The sequence below is a fragment of the Athalia rosae genome, chromosome 3, assembly GCF_917208135.1.
Source record: "Athalia rosae chromosome 3, iyAthRosa1.1, whole genome shotgun sequence".
NCBI classification, from domain to species: Eukaryota; Metazoa; Arthropoda; class Insecta; order Hymenoptera; family Athaliidae; genus Athalia; species Athalia rosae.
The window spans coordinates 7,575,008-7,597,477 of NC_064028.1; the positions used below are offsets into that span (position 1 = coordinate 7,575,008).

At 38.1% G+C, this 22,470-nt stretch overlaps 1 protein-coding gene across 6 annotated transcripts in view; it reads right to left on the reverse strand.

The window, feature by feature from the left end:
- The window catches only part of LOC105689964 (retinoic acid receptor RXR), a 32,280-nt gene that overhangs the window by 5,567 nt on the left and 4,243 nt on the right, over positions 1-22,470 (reverse strand). For 2 of the 6 annotated variants that reach the window (XM_012407385.3, XM_012407376.3), the window contains exons 1-5: positions 18,823-18,986; positions 14,601-15,197; positions 4,309-4,438; positions 4,034-4,204; positions 10-316 (exon numbers count right to left, since the gene is read on the reverse strand). In XM_012407385.3, coding sequence (XP_012262808.2) covers positions 10-316; positions 4,034-4,204; positions 4,309-4,438; positions 14,601-14,691 — 699 coding nt within the window. In that variant the 5' untranslated portion in view covers positions 14,692-15,197; positions 18,823-18,986. Of the gene's footprint in view, positions 1-9; positions 317-4,033; positions 4,205-4,308; positions 4,439-14,600; positions 15,198-18,622; positions 18,667-18,742; positions 18,766-18,822; positions 18,987-22,294; positions 22,464-22,470 lie in introns of those variants that run through there. The other 4 variants (XM_012407380.3, XM_048652423.1, XM_012407378.2 and 1 more) reach the window with 4 other exon arrangements.

Consider the following 22,470-nt stretch of genomic DNA (forward strand, 5'->3'; position numbering starts at 1 on the left):
AACACGTACCTCGTAATTTCCTTGGTGCTCTGGTTTACATTCCACTCTTTTTTCTGCCTCGAGTATGCGCTCGACTGGCATATCCGTGTGCAAACTGCTCGTGCTTCCAACTTCGCTTTGATCTCTTTCCTTGGTACGCTGTCTTTCCTCTTGTACAGCTTCTCGTTTCATACCCATTGCCAAACATTTTTGATACCGGCAATACTGACAGCGATTTCTTTGCCTTTTGTCAATTATACACGACTTCTCTTCTCTGCATGCGTATGAAAGATCCTTGCGTACCGTGCGCTTGAAGAAACCTTTACAGCCTTCACAGCTGTAATGAAACGAATAAATATAAAAAAGAGAACATTAAATGTGAGAAAACTTAAAAAAATTCTATACAAATTTTGTATACGTTCGGATATTCTTGGGGAAAATTTACGTAGAAGTCGGGAGTTATTAATCAGGGATATTGTGAGACCTGAAACGATCTTCGGATTAAAATACCATTCCATTTCTCTCGCTAACGAAAACATCCCCGCCAAAAATTTAGTTTACACTCTCGCATTTCGCTGCTACACTGCAGGCATGAAATCCAAAGCGTTGTAGGTATAAAAATATCCAGCCGTGCGACTGAAATAAATCGTTCGTGGAATAATATTTTTTGGCTTGCAGTAGTCGCATCCAAAGTTTTTGGAGTCAGTCCAAATATAAAAACAGTAAAATAATTTGCAGGGACATGATTCACCCTAGGAAGACACCAGACTACTGTTGCTACTCCTTAGCTATCCATTTTTCCCCCGTACTTTAACACTTTCACCATGAAATTATTTTTGAACGTGTAAAACAACATGTTTTATTAGATCACCAGATTAAACAGCTTCTTTACTAACAAGTTGAGGAAAAGGATTTACTGTTCACTCCAACAGCGTAATTCACGAGTACTTTTTACGGTATATATCGTTTTTTGCGCTACAAGTTATCGAAATACAAAAAAATTGATAGAATCTGTTAGCAGATAATTACTTATGTGTTAAAATCTACATTAAAACTAGAGGATAAACTTGAAGTCAATTAGTGTGGGAATCTTTCAAAGTTTCATCAACCTCATTCAGTATCAAATTAGTATAACTGTCAGGCACATTGCCAATGTTTATTTTCTTTCGTTTTACCGCATGCTTTTAATATTTCGTTGGTCCTATCGACTCCGAACATAAACTATTACGTATACTCATTGCAGAAATTTATTCAATAAAAATAAAAATCATCTACTTGTAAAACATTTGAACAGTAAAAGTCAATAAATTAATTATATCATAACGCGTCATAGAGAGGCAATCCTATCGCATATGCAAATTGTTACTATATGTATGAGGAACTTGCATGAATTAGTGACATACTATATAATATTATTCAGCTGCAACTGTACCGACGTGATTCTAAATGTCGGTGGCATTGAAGAAGTTAATAATGCATCCCACACGTGACGTGAACATCCTACACATATAACTAACACCGATCCGCAAGTGCACTGCATAAATATATTCAAATATTTCATACGCATAAGATTACAACCTCTGTCGGGCATCTGTCGCTCTACACAGTTTCTGTATCTCATAAACAATAAGATCAAAGCGACTGTGGTGGTCCGAAATTGTATATAAGGCATAAAATCAAATGATTGGAAAATGATAAGAAGATTATCTCTTTTTAACATCTACCCACCCACATGTGGGATTCTGTGAAGAACGCTTATCATCTATTAGTTGTCATGAAGATTGGAGTTTTATATTCATTGATAAGCTGATTTGATTTTCATAATAGGGATGCAACTCTCAAACATTTGCTCTTTCGATAATTCAAAAACTACATTCGAAATATTGGCTGAAAGTATCAAGCCATAAAATATAAAATAAAGTTCAAGTCTAGCATTATCATACTCAAAGTAATAACCCAGCTTAATGCCACTCTCGAAACATACGTATGATGTACTGAAATAATTGTGTGTAGACCAGCGAGTCTGACTGGTAGCAAGAGAGTCGAGAGATGACCATAAACTTGAGCAATTACGAGGAAGAACTCAAGGCGAGACAAGTGAGCAGAAAGTCAGTAAGTTGACTTTAAAGGTCCCACTGCTCAAAGGAGAGGCTGATGTCAACCGTATTCTCACATTTAGGTGTGCCCGTATAACGCATTTTTGCAGAGTTTCGAAATTATTTTTTAAAATGAATGGATGCTATTTTCTACTGCCTTATGTTTTCCATATCACTTTGGCTAATCATTAAAAATGGCTCAACTAGCTCAGTCAGACTCCTTGGAGAGTGAGTGGCCGGCTAGCTGGTATAGGGAAATTCAGTAATTTCTATGACTACCTAATTACTTATTATCCGTAGCAGGGATTCGGAAGCTTCGCATAAACCCTTTGCAAAAGGAAGTATGGCTGGGTGGTCAACGATGCGTACGTATATTTAATATACGTGCAGGCTCGCACAATAGGCAAGTCCAAGGTTGCATAGTCTTTCGCATGGCTGTGCATACATACAATAACTGGTGAGTGCAAGTATCTTTAAGTATGCGTATACCTCCTTACTCCGTGCAAACGTCTGACTCTGATGCAATAACGATTCTCCTCGTATTTACACGTTAAAATGTATACATATACACATATGTATAACGTGGGTGAACTCTGACTCTTGAATTTGCCTACAGGCAATAGGAAGGAATAGAAATGATCAATTCTGATCAATTCAAAAGTTAAGGGTGTGCAAATTGTTATTGGGATTAGCTCGCGTCAAAACAATTCTTTCCAGTCTGATTAGTTTCCAATATAATTTTTCATCATACCTATCGGTGGCAATATCAACAAAGGCTGCAGAGACAAGTTTAGAGAATACTAAATAATCTTTATTGTAGTCGGGTAGGTTTAAATGTCATGATAATGTTTATTTATAAGTTTTGCTTCACTTTTTCATACGATAATCCTCATATACTACTCAGTTGCTATGCAGTTGCAAAAAGATGGGGTTTCTCTTATCGCGCAATAATCTTTATTTACGAAGTGCAATAAAGAGAAGGATACAACCTCAACGCATGGTAGGTATTTTTGTAACAACACTCCGATCAACATTTGCTTTTGCATTTATATATTTTTTCTCCCATTATTAACAACATCAGAAATTAGTTAGAATCTCCCATCAAAAACAAAACAAAAAAAATAAACACTTCTTACTTCTGTTAGCAATAGCACAGCTGGTTCAGCAGCATTCAAAACATGTTATAAAACCCTTTATACATTCCGCGTCAAGATAACGCATACTGACTTGTTTTAAGATCATAATCGACCCGCATAAGCTACATGAGTTACACTTGTACTTCGTCAATGACTGGCTTATCGAGATAAAAATTTGTATACGCCTTGAGATGTTGTAACACATGGGTAACAATGTTCCCCACTGCACCTCATGTCATCCGATCGAACATCAACTGAAGCCTGATTGTTATGAAATTTTTCAATAATGACCTCTTTCTAAATTTAGATGAGAAGTTACACTTATCTGCAAAAGTCTTTGAAAAAAAAGCTGAAGTAATAGAGTCCAGAGATCTTACTTCACTATAGTCAACTACTAAAAGTTCAACATCCTGTTATTACGTAAGCATGATCATAAGCACGACCTCGACCTCTCTCTTCCTTGATCAGTCAAGCTCGTCAATAGGTCGAGGGCAATCTCTAAGCATTCTTCTTTTGTTTCTCAGTGTACGAAGGCCATAATGCAAGAGATAAAATCTGAGGAATTATTGACCTCTGTGGCTTAAGAGAACTTTGCTACGTTTTCAGTCAACAAGATTAATGACTCTTTCTATGGTATCTGCTGCAGAGTTTCCTGAAATGATATCGCCCCTGATACTTTTAGGTGAGAGATATTTAGTCTTCCAAACGCAGCGTCTGCCATGAATTCTCTTATTATAAGCGAAGCATAATCAATTTCATTAATAGAAACAGCCTTGTTTCCAAGGCAAGGTGGGCGACTTTAACAGAGCGTGTGAAACTTACCTATAAACTCCATAGTGTTTCCCACTGGCACGATCTCCGCAGATAGAACAGAGGTGTTTGCTTCCTGAGAGAGGGTGATTTGGTGGATACGGAGATCCCGCACCGCCTGTCTTACTCTGGGCTCCAGGTGAAGTACTAAGCAAGCTGCTGTGCCCTCCGACACTGAACGATCTGAAAAGAAGAATGGAATAGAATAGATTGAAACAGTTAATCGAATCTCTGGTACAGAAAAACGTTGCCATTCCACTCGCCATTCCATCAATTGTTTTACATACCCTGGACTGTTGGGTCCGGAAGGACTGAAATTTCCACTGTTCAAGAGACTGGAAGTGTCAGGCTTCATTTCCAGAGGACTCTGAGGTCCAACGGAAGACATCGACAGGTTGCTGTTGTCGAGACTCAGCCCTAAAAAAAAAAATAATAGATTTTTTATAGTTTCAATAGCGTGTGAATTATGAGTTTGTCATTGCACAAGTATTTCATTACAGTCAAGTGAATATATGTTGGTAGATATAATAAATGCCTGAACATGTTAATAATAAAGGTTTTCATGACTCACGTTGAGACATGCGGCTACTTAATTGGATTGTTGTAATTAATAGTCACAACAGAGGATAGTATTGCTCAATTACTTAAATCTATTTCATGACTCGATGCAGATAACCGCCCCCTTTAATTCAATAGCAAAATCATTTACAACATCGTTGGTATGTTCGCCTACTAATAAATTTCTGTTTGGATTTTCCAGCAACGGTCATCCAGCCGAGCTAGCCATGTATATTATCCGTAATTTCGTATTCACATAAGCAAAGCAGTATACCGTGTAGGAAGATTAGCTGCGATCGGTTAACTGGTATACGTATATCCTGATATTCATTACGCAACTTACATTATTATAAGTATAGAATCACGCCCTGTAGCAAGCTAATTAATAACGCATTCCCGCGTGTTATACCGAGTAAATCGCACGGTGCAATCTAACTATAGTATGAGTGTACGTATATCATAGAAATAATTACTGCAGGAAGTTCCAGTCCCCAAGACCTTATAATAATCATTAACAATTCAGTCCGGTAATTCAAGCTCTCTCACGGATAAAATCCAAGCAAAATTGTATCTTTTCCCAGGATATACCGAAATAATTCTCTACAAATGAAATGGAAAATAATAAATAAAACACAGTATTTCCAGGCAGTTCAGTCACATCGGGATTGATTTTTTTTAACGAAATGCTTCCCCGAGGGCCAAAGTTTCAGCGATAATGCTTCGCACGTATAAATAGAAGCCTGATTCGGCAATTACGGTCGTAAATTTTCATACACCACATCTATGACCACGCACTTGTTAGGTTCCTTCATTCGTTGTTCCCCTTGCCGATGGTGATTGCAGCGATGATGATCGCGATGATGATGATGATGATGATGATGATGATGATGATGATGATGATGATGATGCTGCTGATTCCATTGCATTCGCTGGGTCAGGGTGACGCCAAAGTGTAATTTATTATATCAATACGACGAAGAAATGAAGAATACCATTGGGAATGAGCGGAAGAGACATTGAAGATACTCAAATAGTAATGATGATAATCTTGCATTGGGAGAATTTCTAAAACCTGATGGCGCGTTGCCAGATCATTATGATATTTGTTTTTTGTCTCCAGCGGGCCATGCATCAGAAACTATCCTATCATCAATCAATTTAAAATAGAAATGGATCAAACGGCTATAGAAACTGAGGATTTTCAACTTGTAGAACATTCGGGCTTGCGAAACTCTTGAAAATGGGGTCGGTTTCATCTTATTTTTATTCAAAGTTACGACATAGATCTCACCCTACGTATTCACGTTATTTCGATGAGTATAAAAAAAAAAAAATCAAAAAAAAAGTCAAAAAAAAAACAAGGAAAATTAAAAACGAGAAAATTTCAGCTCTTATACGCGAATCTCTCGCGTGAATTCGCAAAACCGACGAGAAAACTATGTTACAATATCTCTGTCTTCGTTCGAGGAAGATCGCGGTGTCGCGTCGCGGCCGTTGCGCGTCTTTCCGAAGTTTTACATATAAATACACACGTACGTACGCCACCACCAATTCTAAACTTGTATAGGTATGTCGGATACAACGATGTGTATGTACGTACACAAGTATAATACATATAGGTATGTGTATCGCCCACGAGCGTCCTCGACATCCCTGACCCGGACAATAACGCGAGTTGCGCTGAGAGTTCTATATGAATCGACCGGAGAGGAGACCCGCCTTCGTTTCTACGTCATCGTCCACAATTTTTCATACCACACGCACACATCATCCTTTTCATCCAGGTGTGTACGTGAGTACATTTATACCTTTTCATTATGCCGTGCAGAGCAGCAAAACGAAATCAACAAATTAGCAAATGGCAAGCACGCACACACGCGTATACCTATGCAAACCTTGCGCACATATCTAATTGCAGTGTATTTAAAAGTCTGCCGAAACGCCGCCGTCTGGTAGTCTGTCTCGCGCAAGTTAATCGCATTTCAGTCGGTTACACAGTTAGGTCTATATTTACATGTGTGCTTGAGGCAAGAAAAAAAATTGATTCAAAAAAAAAGAAAAAAACTACGTCACATACGATACGCGCGACTCGACAGCTGTATTGGTATTAGCAAAATAGTAAATAACACGCGAATATGTGATAAAGTTATACAAAGTGCAAAATATATTTTGAACAATTTTATCTTATTTCTAAACTTATGAATAGAACAAATATTTTCTTTCTTTATTTATTTATTACTTTCATTCTTAATTTCATCAAATCTGTATAGAATTTATGTTTTTCTTTTTAGTAAAACGCATACTCTTCGATTGTGGGTAATGAAAGTTTCAAGCGAGGAGTATACGTGTTCAGCTGCAGTCGACGTAAAAAAAATGAGAGAACATTTTAAAAAATATAAATAAAATAAAAACGAAAAGAAAGATTGTCATCGTAAAGTTTTTCTCTATACCGCGTATGCCGTGTGCCACACACAGAGACCTTTGCAACCTGCAAAAAATTAAAAAATATACCTCGCAGATTGCATAGTATACGGAGAAGGCACGATTGCGCTGCATTAAAATATTAACCGCAGAACGATAAGGAAAATAAAAATACACAAGGAATAGAGTACATAGGATGTAGGTATGCGGGTATGTGTTACAAACGTAAGAAAAGGGATCTCGCTGAATCTGGCGCGCCGTTGCGTTATGTACATATACATACATGCACAAGTACATTACACGGATAACGTAGGTACATAAGTGTACACATCTACGTATCCGTAGCACGAGAAAACCGACGAAATGCGAACCACCACGCGCGTTTATATTCGCGAACGCAATTCCATGCCTGGACAAGGCCAAACCCGAGAAGCAGCAGCGGCGGCATGAGCCGCTAACCAGTACGAGAGAAACGGGCATAAGCAACGCAGAAGCGGTCGAGGGGCCCCTTTTTTAAGTCAGCGGGCACCTTGACCAGACACGCGGGCAAACGCCGTCTCCTTCCTCCTCTCCCTTCGTTCCCCTAAATTCCCCCTGCAGGAGCCACCTTGACGCGTGGGAGCTAGTGACCTACACCAATGATCATCGGTAGGCCGGTATTAAAACTCGTTGCACCGGGTTTTTCTCTCGTGTGTACTTGTTTTTTTTCCTTCTTCCACTATCCGTTTACCCTTCTTTATCTCGACCCCTGTACCTTTTTTTTCTCCGACAGGCGGTCACGCGCAAGTATTCCCGCAGGTGTGTGTCGCGTCGTCGTGTGCGAGATGATAAAAGAGGAAAAAAAAAAATTTTCGCAAAGGGAAGTAGGGGGGGGCGTCGCGACGTCGACTGAGGGTCGCATTGACGATGGAGAAAAGAAAAAGAAAAAAGAGATATATTTTTAAAACAAAGGCTTGTTACACGGGAATCGCGACGCCTTGCGCTCCTGGAGGAACGCCTGCATACCTACCACCCCGCTAACAAAACGGGGCAAGAGTTATGGATCTCAATCACGTTTGCCAAATTTCCTTACCGCCTTGATGCAGGGCAGAAAATGATAGCGAAATTAAGGAGGCCAATTTTGTGATGAGAACGAATAAAAATTGTTAAAAAAAAAAAGAAAAAGAAAAAATATGATCAATTAATAATTTCGCATCGCTGAAGGAATGCCGATAACCTTTTGAAAATAATGTGATCATATGTTTACACATAAATAAGCGAAATTGACGTGACATTTCTTTTTGGCAATATACATAATAATACAATATCGAGAATTTGCATGTGCAAGTTAATTATTGCGGCGATGAACAGAGAGAAAAAATAAATAAATAAATAAAATATGATGTGAAATATATCAAAATATATTGCATAATTTTCGTCACATTGTTTGTTAAAAATTGAACGTTTACGTATGGAAAGTGAAAAGGTGACTAATTTCAACATAAATTTCACATCTTCGTTTCGCTAACATCTCCCGCTACTACGAGAGCCAAAAAAATAGAAATAAAGTTGTGCGAATAAATTGAAAAAAAATAATCAAATTTCGCCGAGTCGACGGAATAAAGTTTTCTATATACTTAAAATAATTATAAATTTTTTGTTTCTGTAAACATTAAAATAAAATACAAGTAAGAGTAATATGTAAGTATCGACTGGCGCCATTACCCTCACATTTTATTACGTAAAACTTTCGACATTTTGGAGTAGAGATTGCTATAGATACGCTATAAATATACTGAAATACTAGTTTCGAAAATGGCAATAAAAGTACACAGAGGATATACAAATCAGTATATAGGTTACGTAGGTATATGGGTATACCTATGTCACATAGCATTCTAGAAACTAATATCAAAACTTCTGTTTTTTCCTAGTCTAATTTTTATCTTTTTTTTTTTTTTTAGTTTTCCGTTCAACATCGGTTCAACCAAAACTTTGCACATACATATGCATATATATAAAAAAGAAGAATTCACATCGGCATTGACCCGAAATGTTTTGTACATACGTTTGGGTTATACGGGCGACGTCGTCGCCGTGGCAGCAGTTATTCAAATATGAAAATGCATCGCTGGTATGAAATACAAAATCTAAAGCAGAGATGGAATCCAGAGAACTGGTTTTAGAGATTCGAAAAATTCGGTTCTAAAGTTGTCAGACAGTGACGTCAGGCCCTTTTAGGGTTTATTAGTATTTGATTATTTTCTTTTTTTTTTTCTTTTTATAAACAAATTTGATAAAAATTTTTCCACTGCTTTACGTCGTATGAAATCTCCCGAAATTTTCCATTGCAGTATGCTAACAATAAGCATGAAAACTGCATAATTATCGTAATAATTAATGCATAAAATAATATACAACGTAGAAACCGGTTTTTTCGCATGATCAAGATATAAAAGGCGGTTATGAAATTACAAAAATTGCATTCATCTTTAGGTATGAATATGAATAGGTACGATACAAACTTAAATATTTCGTTCAATTAAAATCTTACACTCTGCATGACAGTTATAATAATTCAGTTTCTCGGCATCTGAATTCCGACGACACCTCGTTAGACGAGAATTATTACACATTCAATGCATATTTGAATGGTGATTAATTTAAATCGAGCTTCTATTAAACTTGATTTTTAACGTCGATAATTTATTATAGTCAAAGATGCACGCAGCAAGATAAAAAACAAAATAAATATGATGTTATTCATTATTGCATTGTGGCTGGATTTTTAGGTAAAACTTTCGCACTTTTTGGGGCAAAAATCAACACTTTTTGTTCAGCAGAATTTCCATTCAATTTTTTTCACTTTTCGGAACGATAAATTGGCGATAACTCGATTCATTTTAAAGGTAGATTAATTTGACTTTCAGATTCGGATTCCTGAGATCAAAATACACGAGAATACCAACCTCAGAAACCTCGACAAAAAATTTTTTTTCATTTTTTACCCCAATATGAGCGAGCAAATATCCTAGTGCGTAAATAAGGAAAGGGGTGAAAAAACATTTTCTTTAATCTCAAAATTCGAGCGAATATCAACCTTTTAAACAAAAACTATCCCTGCAGGTAGGATATCGGGAATATTAGTTTAAAAATTCCTTCAAAATTGTTGTTTACCATTTTAATGCGCCATAGGTAGGGTGCAGCAAAGGATGTTGCCGGATAGGGTGGAGATTTCCGAGAAGAGTGCGCGCGAAATACAAGAAGGCTCCTCTTTTTACATTAATTTTTTTCCTTTTTTTTTTCACGTTCTCAGTTCTTCCTTTTTTTGCGTTAGACTGCTTCAGCTGAAGAGAAAGCGAGGAAGAGACTACGAGCTAAACTCTAAGCCTTGTAAAAAAGTCTCGTATTAGGTATACGGTACAAAGTTATATGTATAAAAATTGGCGGTTATATACCCCGTAAGGGGTGAGATTAGTGGAGGCGGATCACGCCATCTGGGAAATATAGCCGCGGACATAAAGGAAAAAGAGCTGTATACGTATACGCACACCTACATGCTGTTGCTGCTGCACCCAGCTGCATCTAATTTGACCCCTGCGGGCCGACTGGTCGCGAAAAAAATACAAAATAAATGAAAGATAAATGAAAAAAAAGAGTCGAAGAAAGGGACGAAAAAATAGTGAATTAAACGAACGCCTAAAAGGCACGCGAATCCAGACGAAGTCTCATGAAGTGAGTTCGTGAAACAAATGCACTTACAATTAATAACGACGTTAATGATGACGAAACGATAATTACCTATATTCCGCTTCAGCGAATTTATTATCTCTGGTTCTCGTCGATTCATTTTTTGTCCTATTTCGAAAAAAAAGTTCCGAGACGACTTTTACTTTTCTTCCTTTCAAAAACCGATGTGCAATACATAATCGGTACGAACGGAAAGAGGCCATTGCGGGCCATATTGCAGACGGGTTGTAGACATCGCGAGGGGAAAATATCATTTTCTCTCGACCTTGAACTTGACGTTTGTAAGACGATACGGTATATCCAACAAGGGTGTGTGTATCATCTTAGATGTTTATAAATACGACGAGTGGATGTATTCGCACCGTGAAATTTTACGTCTGCTTTCGTTCGGCGAAATTGCGTGCAGGGCAGACGCCCCAACTGACTCAAAAAAGGCTGGAGCTTACCAAAGAGAATTTATTTATCCGTTAATTTTATTTTATACAATTTAAACAATCCGGCAAGATGAATTTTCAGCTGTCGTTAATTTCACGTAATAAAGTGAGACTAAAAGGTTGAAAAAAAATCGAAATTACAAAAAAGTGTCTCTACGAGGTACGATTTACGTATCTGATACGTACCTGTATCAGATACGTACGTACGAGTCGCACAGATCAGATAAACAAGATGAGGTCAGGAGGTCAACTTATATTTGCAGAGATCTCTGATGTGGAGCAAAACGACCGTACAACGCGACTTATTGTCGATGCAAAAGTGTGCGTTCTATAGGACGCACGTAATGTATTATGAATGGAAAAAAGGTATGATAATACAAAAAAGAAATCGCTAATTTTGTATTCAACGGCGTAGTAGTTTTCTGCACGAGATATAAATTTATTATAACGTAGGCAATGGAGTAGATAAATTTTTTTTTTTCCCCCCAGATGTATATACACGTGTATGCTTTTTGAATTATTTTGATCACCTTTTGGAATAGTCAGAATATATACATAGTATGTGTATAGATGCAATATGGGTTACATGCGATTAGAAAAAAAAAAAAACATTTTTCCGCGGGATTCTCCTGCTAAAGACAACTTGGAAGTGGGAAAAAAAAAAAAAGTCACAAAAAAAATGATACACCCGCAGTTGTAATTGCTGCAAATTCGCAAAGGCTAAAAACTGAAAAATCGAAGTAAGAAAAAAATACGAAAAAAAAACGCCAATGATTTCCTCTTCTTTTCCCTCCTTTTTCCACGATCGGTAATAGTGATGCACCTACAATGTATCATGCACGAGCTGCACATCACGGTTTGTAATGTACAATATAACGTGTATAATAGTTGGTACACGTAAAGGTTATAACATAATAGTGGCCTCGTTACATCACTTGTACACGTAACGACAATGGATCAGAGAAAACAACAAAATACGCTAACAAAACTAGGCGTATCTCAGTCGACGGCAAAAGCAAAAGCAAAAGCGGCAACACGATCACCGTCACGATCTAAAATCGCGTCTATAGAAGATCGAGAGGTGGTCATCCGGCGTGAAGGTCGTGCCCTCGAAGAGTAAAGAATAATACGCCGGCGCGCAACTTCCTTATATACTTCGTGACTCGTGTACTTTTACATACCATACTACCTAGATAAAATGTTTTCCAGTTTTTATAAGCTTCACAAGCGAAATAATATATTTAATGAAGATACGAAGATGAGATGTTATTTTTTCTTTCCAACTATCATCGCGGTTTTCATTTTATTCTTTTTAAATTTCTATCTTTTTTTTTTCTCTCTCGTTCTGCGGGTATTTTTCGAATTGGGAGAAGATTCTTCAGTATTTCGTTTCTAGTTTCGTACTCTTTTTTTATCTTTTTCTTTTTGATAAAGGGACCGCATAATTTATTGCGTACGGTTTGTTGTCAACTGTGCCAAGGTTATTTTTGTTACAACCCACGTTTTATGTACATTTATACATACATCCATTTATTACAAATGTGTACATAGAACACATACATGTGTACAATGGTACATAGCCTCATCGTGCCTATTTACTGCACTCGGAAGATAATCTTACGTACCATTAAAAATTTCAATATTAAAACACCTGCAGCAAGGTCTATAGGACCAACAAAAATTCCCATTTGTTATTACAGCGAACGCAAAACCAAAGAGAACAAGAAAAATTATTGAAATAATCGTTACACGATACAACGTACGAAATTCGTTACAGCTAAATATACATTGCACCGTTGAAACGAACACAGCAGAATAACCAATAAGAATGTAAGAGAAGAAAAAGAGAAGAAGAAGAAGAAAAAAAAACGAACGACAACGGAGCGCAACTTAATTAATGAATATAATAAGCGGTTTTAATTATGTTATTAAAAAGTGACTCGCGAGGATATTGTATCACGTGTGCGTGTATGGGTACATATATACGTATACATATACATACGTCGTGTACATGCATATCTGTTACGTGATTTGCGAGTCGACATCCGCGCACATGACACACTGTATGTGCGTGCGTACGTATATGTGTATGCATGCATACATACAATGTGAATCGTACGTATATACACTTGGGTATAAAATAATACGATGCACATCAGTGGAGAGAGAGAGAGAACGTCAATGAAAATGTATAGGTGATTGTATACCGCGCATGTATATCGTACGTACGTACATACGTGCAACGTATAGTTTGCCCTTGTCCTGCGAGACCGGCGCAATTAGACAAGGTCGGTTGGAGGTCTGCCAGTAAATTTTTTTCTCTCTCCCTTGTTTTTTTTTTTCTCTCTCTCTTCCTCAAGCCCCCTCGTGCAAACTATGCAACTCGGTATCATACATACAAGCATTGTGCGAAGCGATGTGCGTACGCAAACCATGTGGCACATGTATCGCGACGAATACTTTCGTAGGGCAGCCCTTCAAATCTGTGTCACGAGTACAATAATTGAGCAATTTCGCGAAAGGAATATAAAAAAATGAGAGAAAAGAAAAAAGAAAAAAAATTCACGCGACTCGCACCCTCGCAAAAATTTAATCAAAAGTCATCCGCGCACAGGTGCCGTTATACTACATTCGTATTCCCGTTGAGCGACCTTTCGTCTGTTTTCTATGTGGAAAAAAAGCCACCCCGTACACGGAGCCTGGGGCTAATTAGAGTGGACGGTTCGACAAAATGGGAGCTTAAAAAGTGCGCCATTAAATGATCGTCCTCCGCATGAACTAGGCGACGCGCGATGCGCATCGACGAATTTTCACGTTTTTACCTCCACATGTGAGTACCCCCGGTGTCGATACACCCGTATACGTTCGCCTATGTACATGGGTAGCTGCGAATATTAATCCAACCCCATCGCCACTTTCGTCATCAATTATCGCTCGACTCCGGCACTCTTCCTACGACCTTCACCTCCGCGGTTGCCTTTAACCGTGTTAACGAAATTGCAGAGAGTATACTAGCAGTGGAGAGAAGTAGTCGACGTACCGACCCAACTACTGTGTGTACCAAATGGTATGCTGCGATACTCGTATACAACCGTTTGCATAGTCCGCGGGGGGCAAAAAACCGAGACGAAAGAAAGAAAGAAAAAATATATATATATATAACGAAGTATAGGGAAGCATTAGGCGCACTACGCGGATGAGTCATTTGTTGTCTCTTACTCCGCACTCTAATTTCAATGATTAATTTCTAGTAGGTGTCTGCGTCTAGTGTGACGCTCGACGACGATTGGAGTAATAAAGAAAATAAAAAAAACAACAACAACTCCGCAAAATACGGGATAACGTAAGCGGAAATGATGTGCGAACGCTGCCCAGCTGGAAGAGGAGACATCGTTACAACAAATTTTTCATGGAAATTAAACTTGAGAAATACATACAAGGGTTTCCGGCACGTGCCCAATGCTGCGCTTGTGCACCCTGACGAATGATGGCTGTGACCGACATCATTGGTTTGTCCTTTTTCATCATTTTGATTTCTTCTTTTTTGGCAGCCACTTTTAACAATTTGTTCTCCTTTTATTTTCTATTCTTTCGGCTTTATTTGTTTTATAATTAAATCCTTGAGGGGTACAGGTTCCTTTCTGTTACATCCGTGTACCAGAATTGTATAAATATACACACATATATATATATGTATATGTATTTATATTCACACCGTTTATTTCGCGAAAACCTTTACCAATGCACTGCGATTATTAATTGTTTTTCCAGAGTACACAACTGTCATCATTTTTCATATTTTCTTTCGTTTTTCTTAATATTTATATACCACTCCCAATTATAAGTTCGGCGTTCTTTTATATTTTGGTTATCAAGTTTGGTTTCGTTAAGGTTACATTTTTTCTTTTCCCTTTTTCGATGGTTTAATCATTCTTTTGTTATCCGCTTTCTGTCCTTTTTTCTTCTTTTTCTTTTAATTTTAATTATCTTTGGCTTCACGCTCAGATGATCAATGAGATACTCGAGACGACACTCTGCACGATTCAAATGGGACAGAAAAAAAAATAAAGAATTAATGAATCGAAACGTTCGTAAATCTTTGGGAAATTTTTTTTTTTTCAAATCTCGATGAAAGAAAAACTACAGGGTGGAATAGAAAAAACAGTTTCATTCATACGTTGTGATATTTCGTACGTGCAACGCGGGTTAAACAACGAAATATAATAAACGTCGCGCGTTTGAACGAGAGCCAAGACACCGAGACGACGCAACGCGTCAATCATCGTCGATTGTAAAATGCGAAATATTAAAAATGAATGACAGAAAAAAAAAAAAAAAAAAAAAACTCCCACGTAACGAAGTGGAGAAAATCTTCTTTTTTTTTTTTTTTGTAAGTCGCAGACTGCAAGAGCGCGAGGGTGTCGGAGAGGAGGGGGGTGGGCGAGGGGTCCGGTCGGGTCTCGCGATTCAAAAATCTTCCTTTCATTGTGAGCTGAAAAGCAAAGAAGTGGAATTAAAACGGGCGTGGGTGGGATAAGGTAAGATGCAACTGCAGGAGGTGAAAAACACACTTCTGCACACGAACAAACGCACATTCAGGAGTTTGACTCAAGTCTGTCTGTCTCTATTATCCGCCCGGTCATCGTCTGGGAATTCCTACAACCTTCTCCGAGTGAGACTCTCCGCCCTCTAGATCAACGATTTTTACTTCAGACGAGTTGAAGAAAAAAAAAAAAAAAAACGTAAAAACAAAAAGAGAATAAAAAATCCTCGAACAATGCCCCGATTACAAATTTCGTTATAATCATTTTTCTCGTGGAAGTCGGTGATATAAAACTCTTTCAACGTCCCCTCTATATACTTTGCACCCGTATTTCAAAGGATTCTACAGTTTTATTTCACCTTTGTTAATTTTATTCAAAAGTTATTTGGAATTCCGTTAACGACCCGTCAAAAAGCGTGCGAAAACGAAGCGGAGCGGATGTGAGATGCCTGTATAGGTGGTGAAAAAGTTTTTTTTTTTTTTTTTTTTAATTTTTGTTCCGCTTTACACCAGGACCAATTTTTTTGCAAATGCGAGAATCGCGAAGTGCATCGCGCAGTAAAAAATAATGGAAATGGGTATACACCGACTAATATATAAGTTTCAAAATATATATATATATGAATATACCGAGTGTACTGCATTTGCAATCTCTCAGATCTTTACCTACTTAACGGATGCGAGTTCTACCCTACGAAGTGTGCATCGCAGAACCGGAAGTCGGCATCGTTTGCCCGCCGAGAAACACGTCGCGACGTTTTTATAATGTGTATATGAAATATATACGCGGTGATAAAAACCGCGCGAGCTTAATTCTTTCATTTTCTTCTATTTTCGAAGAAAATATCTGGTTTTTTTCCTTAGGTATTTTCGTGATATTTTTCTGTATTATACCTACACGCAGTAAATAAATATGAAATATGCATGTACGCGGCGGAACGTCATATTCCGTTTCGCTTTTTTTTTCTTTTCCCTCAAGTGCATCCCGTGCAGACATTATATTTGAATCGAGATGGGAGGGGAGGGAAAAAAAATCTGCACCGCGAAGTCGCGATGACTTTTATCCGCTTCCTTTTCTTTTCCTTTATTTCCGATAATTCGAGCGATTTATTAATGAAGGAAATCGTTAACATCGTGGATCTAATTTTGCATTCTTATCGCATATGCAACAGCAGCAGCAGCAGCAGCGGCGGCGGCGGCGGCGGCGGCAGCATCGTCATAACGATCTGCAGTTTAACACGCGGGATATATAAAAGCGATACGATTCTTGTTTACGGAGCGGCGCAACGATCCTCAAGGTGACCGACGAACGAACGGCGGCAGCAGCAGCCGCTGCAGCTTTAGCCCGTACCGCGCGCATCTCTTGTGCTGTTGCACCGGATAAGAGAGAGAGAGGAAAAAAAAAAAGGAAGAAAATACAAAAAAAAACAAGAACAAAAAAGTATTAAAAAAAAGGAAGCAAAAACAAAAAGGAACGGCAAGTACGTGTGTGTGAAAGGTGAGACCAAACTGCATATATATGCACACTGTATGTGTGCGCAGCGAATGAGTTTAGAAAAAAACAAATACCGTTTGGCGGGGCGAACTTCCTCTCGAAATTTTTGCATGTGTACAGAGGTGCACAGGAGAGCGTAGGTGAATTTTGTATTGTAAAAAATCGCGATGAGTATCGAGGATTAGAAAGGGGGTGAGGGAAGAAAATGGAAGGTCGATGGTTCTCCAAAGTTCGTTGTTAATCAACTGTGAAAAAAGGTCAATTCTTGGCGGTAAAAGGGCAACAGGAATTGCAGGGGCGGAGGATGTCGGCGAATGCCAAGAGCAATGGCCGGCCGACGAACGAACCGCAACACGCGACGTTTATAATATTTCAACAGTCGAATCGATGTGTTCTAGGTGTACTTATGCGAACAGTGCAATAACGTGTCTTTCGACAAATTGATTAAATGACTAATGATCGAATATCATCGAATAAAGAACGTTGATTGTTACAAAAAATGGTGTAGAAACGTCGAACGAAATCGTAGGGAAAAAAATGAACGGACCTTGAAAAAGAAATTCGACCATAAAACTGGATTGTTCTAATAATTCCCACTAGTTTTCGATCCATTCATCTTTGAGATGAGAATTATTTATTTTTTTTTGTTTTTTGGTTTTTTTTTTCTGTCGAATGTTCGAATAAATTTCTTGCGGCAATACGTATATTGACCGGGTCTACGATGGTGACGGTAACTGCGGTATACTATAGCGGGATATGGATAACTATGAAGTGAAGTTATTCAATTATTCAGAGAATGAAAATGACACAGAATCCTGAAATAGTCTAAGGTCGAGTAGCTGTGTGCGTGTACATTATTAAATGAAATGCATTATATTATGCAGTATTTCTTACGAGTGCAGCACGCGACATATCGCGTATATACCGTACGCACATCGAGCGAACATTGAATAATCAAATGAATAAATCACCCCGCATAATTCTTTAGATATGGATGGGGTTCTTTTCGAAAGAAACAAAAAAAGTAGAGAATTTTTATCGCTGCAGTCGCAAGGTGAATTTTTGTATTTATAATACCACGATAACCGCTGCAGCACGTGCAGCTAATCAGTAATCGAAAACTTCCGAGAAAATTGGTACAAAAATTTTCAGTCTTTCGACTTCTCGTCGAAATTACATTATTCTTAGATTTTCAAAACGAGCAAAGAAAATTAAAAAAATCTGCCGTTGAAATTTTTTTTCAGTTCGCGACAAAAAATAATGTGATTGTAACAATTTGATGGTGCAATTTGCAACGGCTCATCGACTCGATGCGATGATTTTTGATTTTTCAATAAACGAAAGATCGAAAAAATGAGAAGCGAAGCAGTGTAAAGTGATAAATTTCGAAAAACTGAAGGAAAATTCAATCAGACGTTTACCCGTTTGACAAACGAGAGGTATACGTAGGTATATGTTCAGGTGATCATGACCGGAAATGCAATTTTCAAACCATAATAATAAGGTAAAAAAAAAAAAATAAGAAGCGAAGATATGTATACGTTGACGTTGAAAATAGAATCCTCTTAGAATTTTTAATGAACGATGTTTGTAGTTAATAAAAATCGTACGTGCAACGTACACTTAGATATGTGTGAATATTATTATTGTTTATGTCGAACGCGAATCTTGACTTCTTCCGAGGCAATGCACTTTTGTTATAATAGTAAACGCGACGAGGGGACGTCGTACGATGCAGTAGCTTGCGATAGGCGCGCGCGTTGACGGCGTTTGGCCGCGAACTCCACTCACCGACTGACTGAGTGACTCTGAATATCCCTCCTCCCTATTTCCCCCTTTACTCTTCGCTCTTCCCTCCCGCTCAGACTGACTCCCTCCCTCCCGCCCCTTCGTACCGTGCTTGTCTCTCTTCCACCTTCTACGACTTTCCCGACCGACCGATCGTCGTCGTCGTCGTCGTCGTCGTCGTCGTCGAATGCGAAATGCGAAATACGAACGCCGCGAAACGGCCCTCCCCGTTTGTTGGTTTCGTCGTTCTGCTCACCGTCCGTAGTCGCGTCGTCGTCGTCCTCGTCGTCGCGACGCCGGAGAGCGAAAGCTCTTAACTGGGAGATGAAGAGGAGAACAAGAGTAAACCGACCGAGAAAGAGAGAAAAAGAAAAATGGAGGATCGGGATTAGAAAGAGAAGAAAAATTCGCACAGTCAAGTTCTAGTGCATGGCATTGTATCTACATATCTCTTATGTCTGCGAAGATTGAAAGGGAACTGCGGTTCGCGAATGGAATGCAATTTTCGGTTTTTTTTTTCCTTGGCCGCTGGTTTTTTCCTTTCATATTCTGCAATAACAGGTGACCAAGTTCCCCACAAAAAAACCGAAAGAAAATCACTCGCAAAGTGCCAAAAATCGTAGACGAAAAAAAACTCCGATATTTAATAAGAATAAAAATGAGATTAAAAAGAAAAAACGAACATTTATATTCTGTTAGTCTGAGAAGCCGTGGTAAAAGACGCCATATAAGAAGATATATTTTAAGTTAAATTCAAGGTTCGTATACTACAGATTCGCGATCCTAAGAGGGAACGTCTAGTTTTTGCAGTTCTTTCTGCAACCCGCGAAGAGACCAGTCCAGCGCAACAATCTTTGGGCCGAACCATTCGCGACTGCATCGTCAAACCGCAAACCAAATATATCCACATATGTACGGTACATACGATTTATATATATATATATATATATATGAATAATATATTACAGAGAAACCGAAGACGAAATAAATAAAGAGAAATATATACGTACACGCGACGAAAGCGGATGAATAATACATAGGTATATAGAAATATGAAATAATTGAACACCTTGCTCATTCGCGTATACACGTGCAGCATCGATGCAATTAACTGTACATACGTATAACGCACATAAAAAAGTTATACATAAAAAGGTGGGGAGCTACTTAAGGTCTTCAGGGTTAACCGGCGGAGCATTTCGAACAATACCGAAAGCACAATTAGTCGAATTATCAAATACTTATTCAATAGCAACGAAATATTAATAAAAAAAAAAAATTATGAGAATAATGTTAACTCCGTTGCCGGGATGATGCAAGTTATAATACGTATACGTGGATATTTTTTTTTATCCGTATTTCCAAACTTTTCTGCTGTATTTTCTCGCTGTAACAATCGACGGAATATATAGATAAGATTACGAACGATAGACTCCAAGTACAACGATCTCGACAATTCAGGTGTGCCGATTGATGAATCGAAAGAAAAGGAGAAAGCAAAAAAAAAAAAGGAAAGAAAAAAATTGTCGAGTGTAAGGAGCGAGAATCGGCGCGTACTATACGTACTTTGCATTAATAATAACGTTAATTTTAACGTTAACTCGATCGCCTCTGACCTCCGCCAAGTTTATTTATATTTTTTGTTATACGTGTACACTCTTTATGCACGTATGTATACTGCACACAGTTGAGCCCGTTGCAACGCAGCAGTGGAAAGAGCCGTTCGTTGCTATCCGCCAATAACCCGACGCGACGACGTATGTATAACAAGGTATATGTGCGTACGTTTAATTGTGCATCGTTATATATACGTATGTATAATGGAGAAAACCGCGTATTGAAAAATTAAACACGATTAAATGAAGGGATTTACTCAGAGTTGGTATAAATACGATACACAAATATGTACGTATGTATAAACCGATAACGTCGATGCTGCACTGCGCTCTGGTTAATATATGTTATATTTTTTTAAAATCATTTTTCGCGTTATTCGCGTGACGGAATTCGGGCGTTTCTCTTCTAACGCTACACCATACGAGCGAAATTATTCAGAAAAACTATGAGACCACGAAATTCACTCTTGGTACGATGGGGCGTAAAGCGAACAGCAAAAGCTGCAGCGGCAGCTGCGCGAGTTTTGAATAATACAAAGAAAAAATGAAAGAAAAAAATAATTTTTTTTTTTTAGAAGAACCTTCGAAAGTTGCACCAGCGGCGAACAAGACCACGTCAATTTGACGAAGTATTGTTCGGCCATAAAGCCTGCATTTTTAAAGCTAATTATTGTTCACTGCAACGAAACCATAACGGATCTCCAAACAAACCTATTATTGTCTACGTATCATACGAGAACAAAATTCGAACGTGACAAACCTAACTGGAAAGAATGAAGAAAAAAAAAGGAACCAGACTACCCTGTCCGAAAAAGCAACCGTCGTTATTTCGAAAAACCAAGGAAAAAAAAAACAACAACAACATTTCAATGGTTCGAAAAACTCGTTTTGACGCGTGAAAATAATAACAGCAAAAATCGAATTTTGGAACACGGAAATTACTGTACTAATATTAAGAAAAAAAATTAAGTAAAAAGCAGCAGACGTCATTAATCCGTTTCAAGATATTCCCGGCCTTGACGATCGCAGTGGGTTTTCAAGGCTATACGTGTAAAGTGCATATAAGAGAGCTCGTATATCGTTGCAGTAAAGTTGCAGCAGAATCAAGATGAGAAGAAAAATGTCTCTTTTTATTTTTTACTTTTTGTTTTCGAGAAGAAATCAAGAATAAGGATTGAAAGAAAAAAAAGGTAACGAGAGAGCTATTGATATACCTACTCGTTGCAATAAAGCAAAAACGGGCTTATTTATTTCTCTCTTCGACGACCGAGAAGACGCATACATGAGCGAGGAAACGGAATCAAAGTCTAAACTGGTATTTATCTACCATAATGGTAAGATTAAATCCGTCCACTGCACCTTCTCTTTGCGAACATCATCACTCTATCCTCGGGAAATAATTCAATGAGAAGAACAACGGGAGAAAAATTTAATCTTCAAATTTCAAAGTTTTCATACACGCTAGATTCAAACTCCAGAATAGAGAGAATTCGTTTAAATTTCGTTCTATTTTTTTTTTTTAAGGGGGTTGCGTGATGGAAATTTCAACGATTTGATCAATCGATTGATCAATTATTACAATATTATTATTGATTCGTTAATCTTTGCGTATTTATATAGTTTATTAGGAGATATCACACGAATTAGTATCACTGATTAAAATTATTAGATGTGTATAATGGATCGTACCGAAGCAGGTGGATTTGAGCCGATGATGAAGAAACTTAATAAAGATGAGATAATCATTACGCGACGTAGAACGTCGGGGGCGTTTTCTGATATGAGAACCTTCGGCTACGCAGTATCCGAACTAAGAGAGAGATCGGTATACAGAAGATGGGGAGAACGGAACGGGAACAACTCCA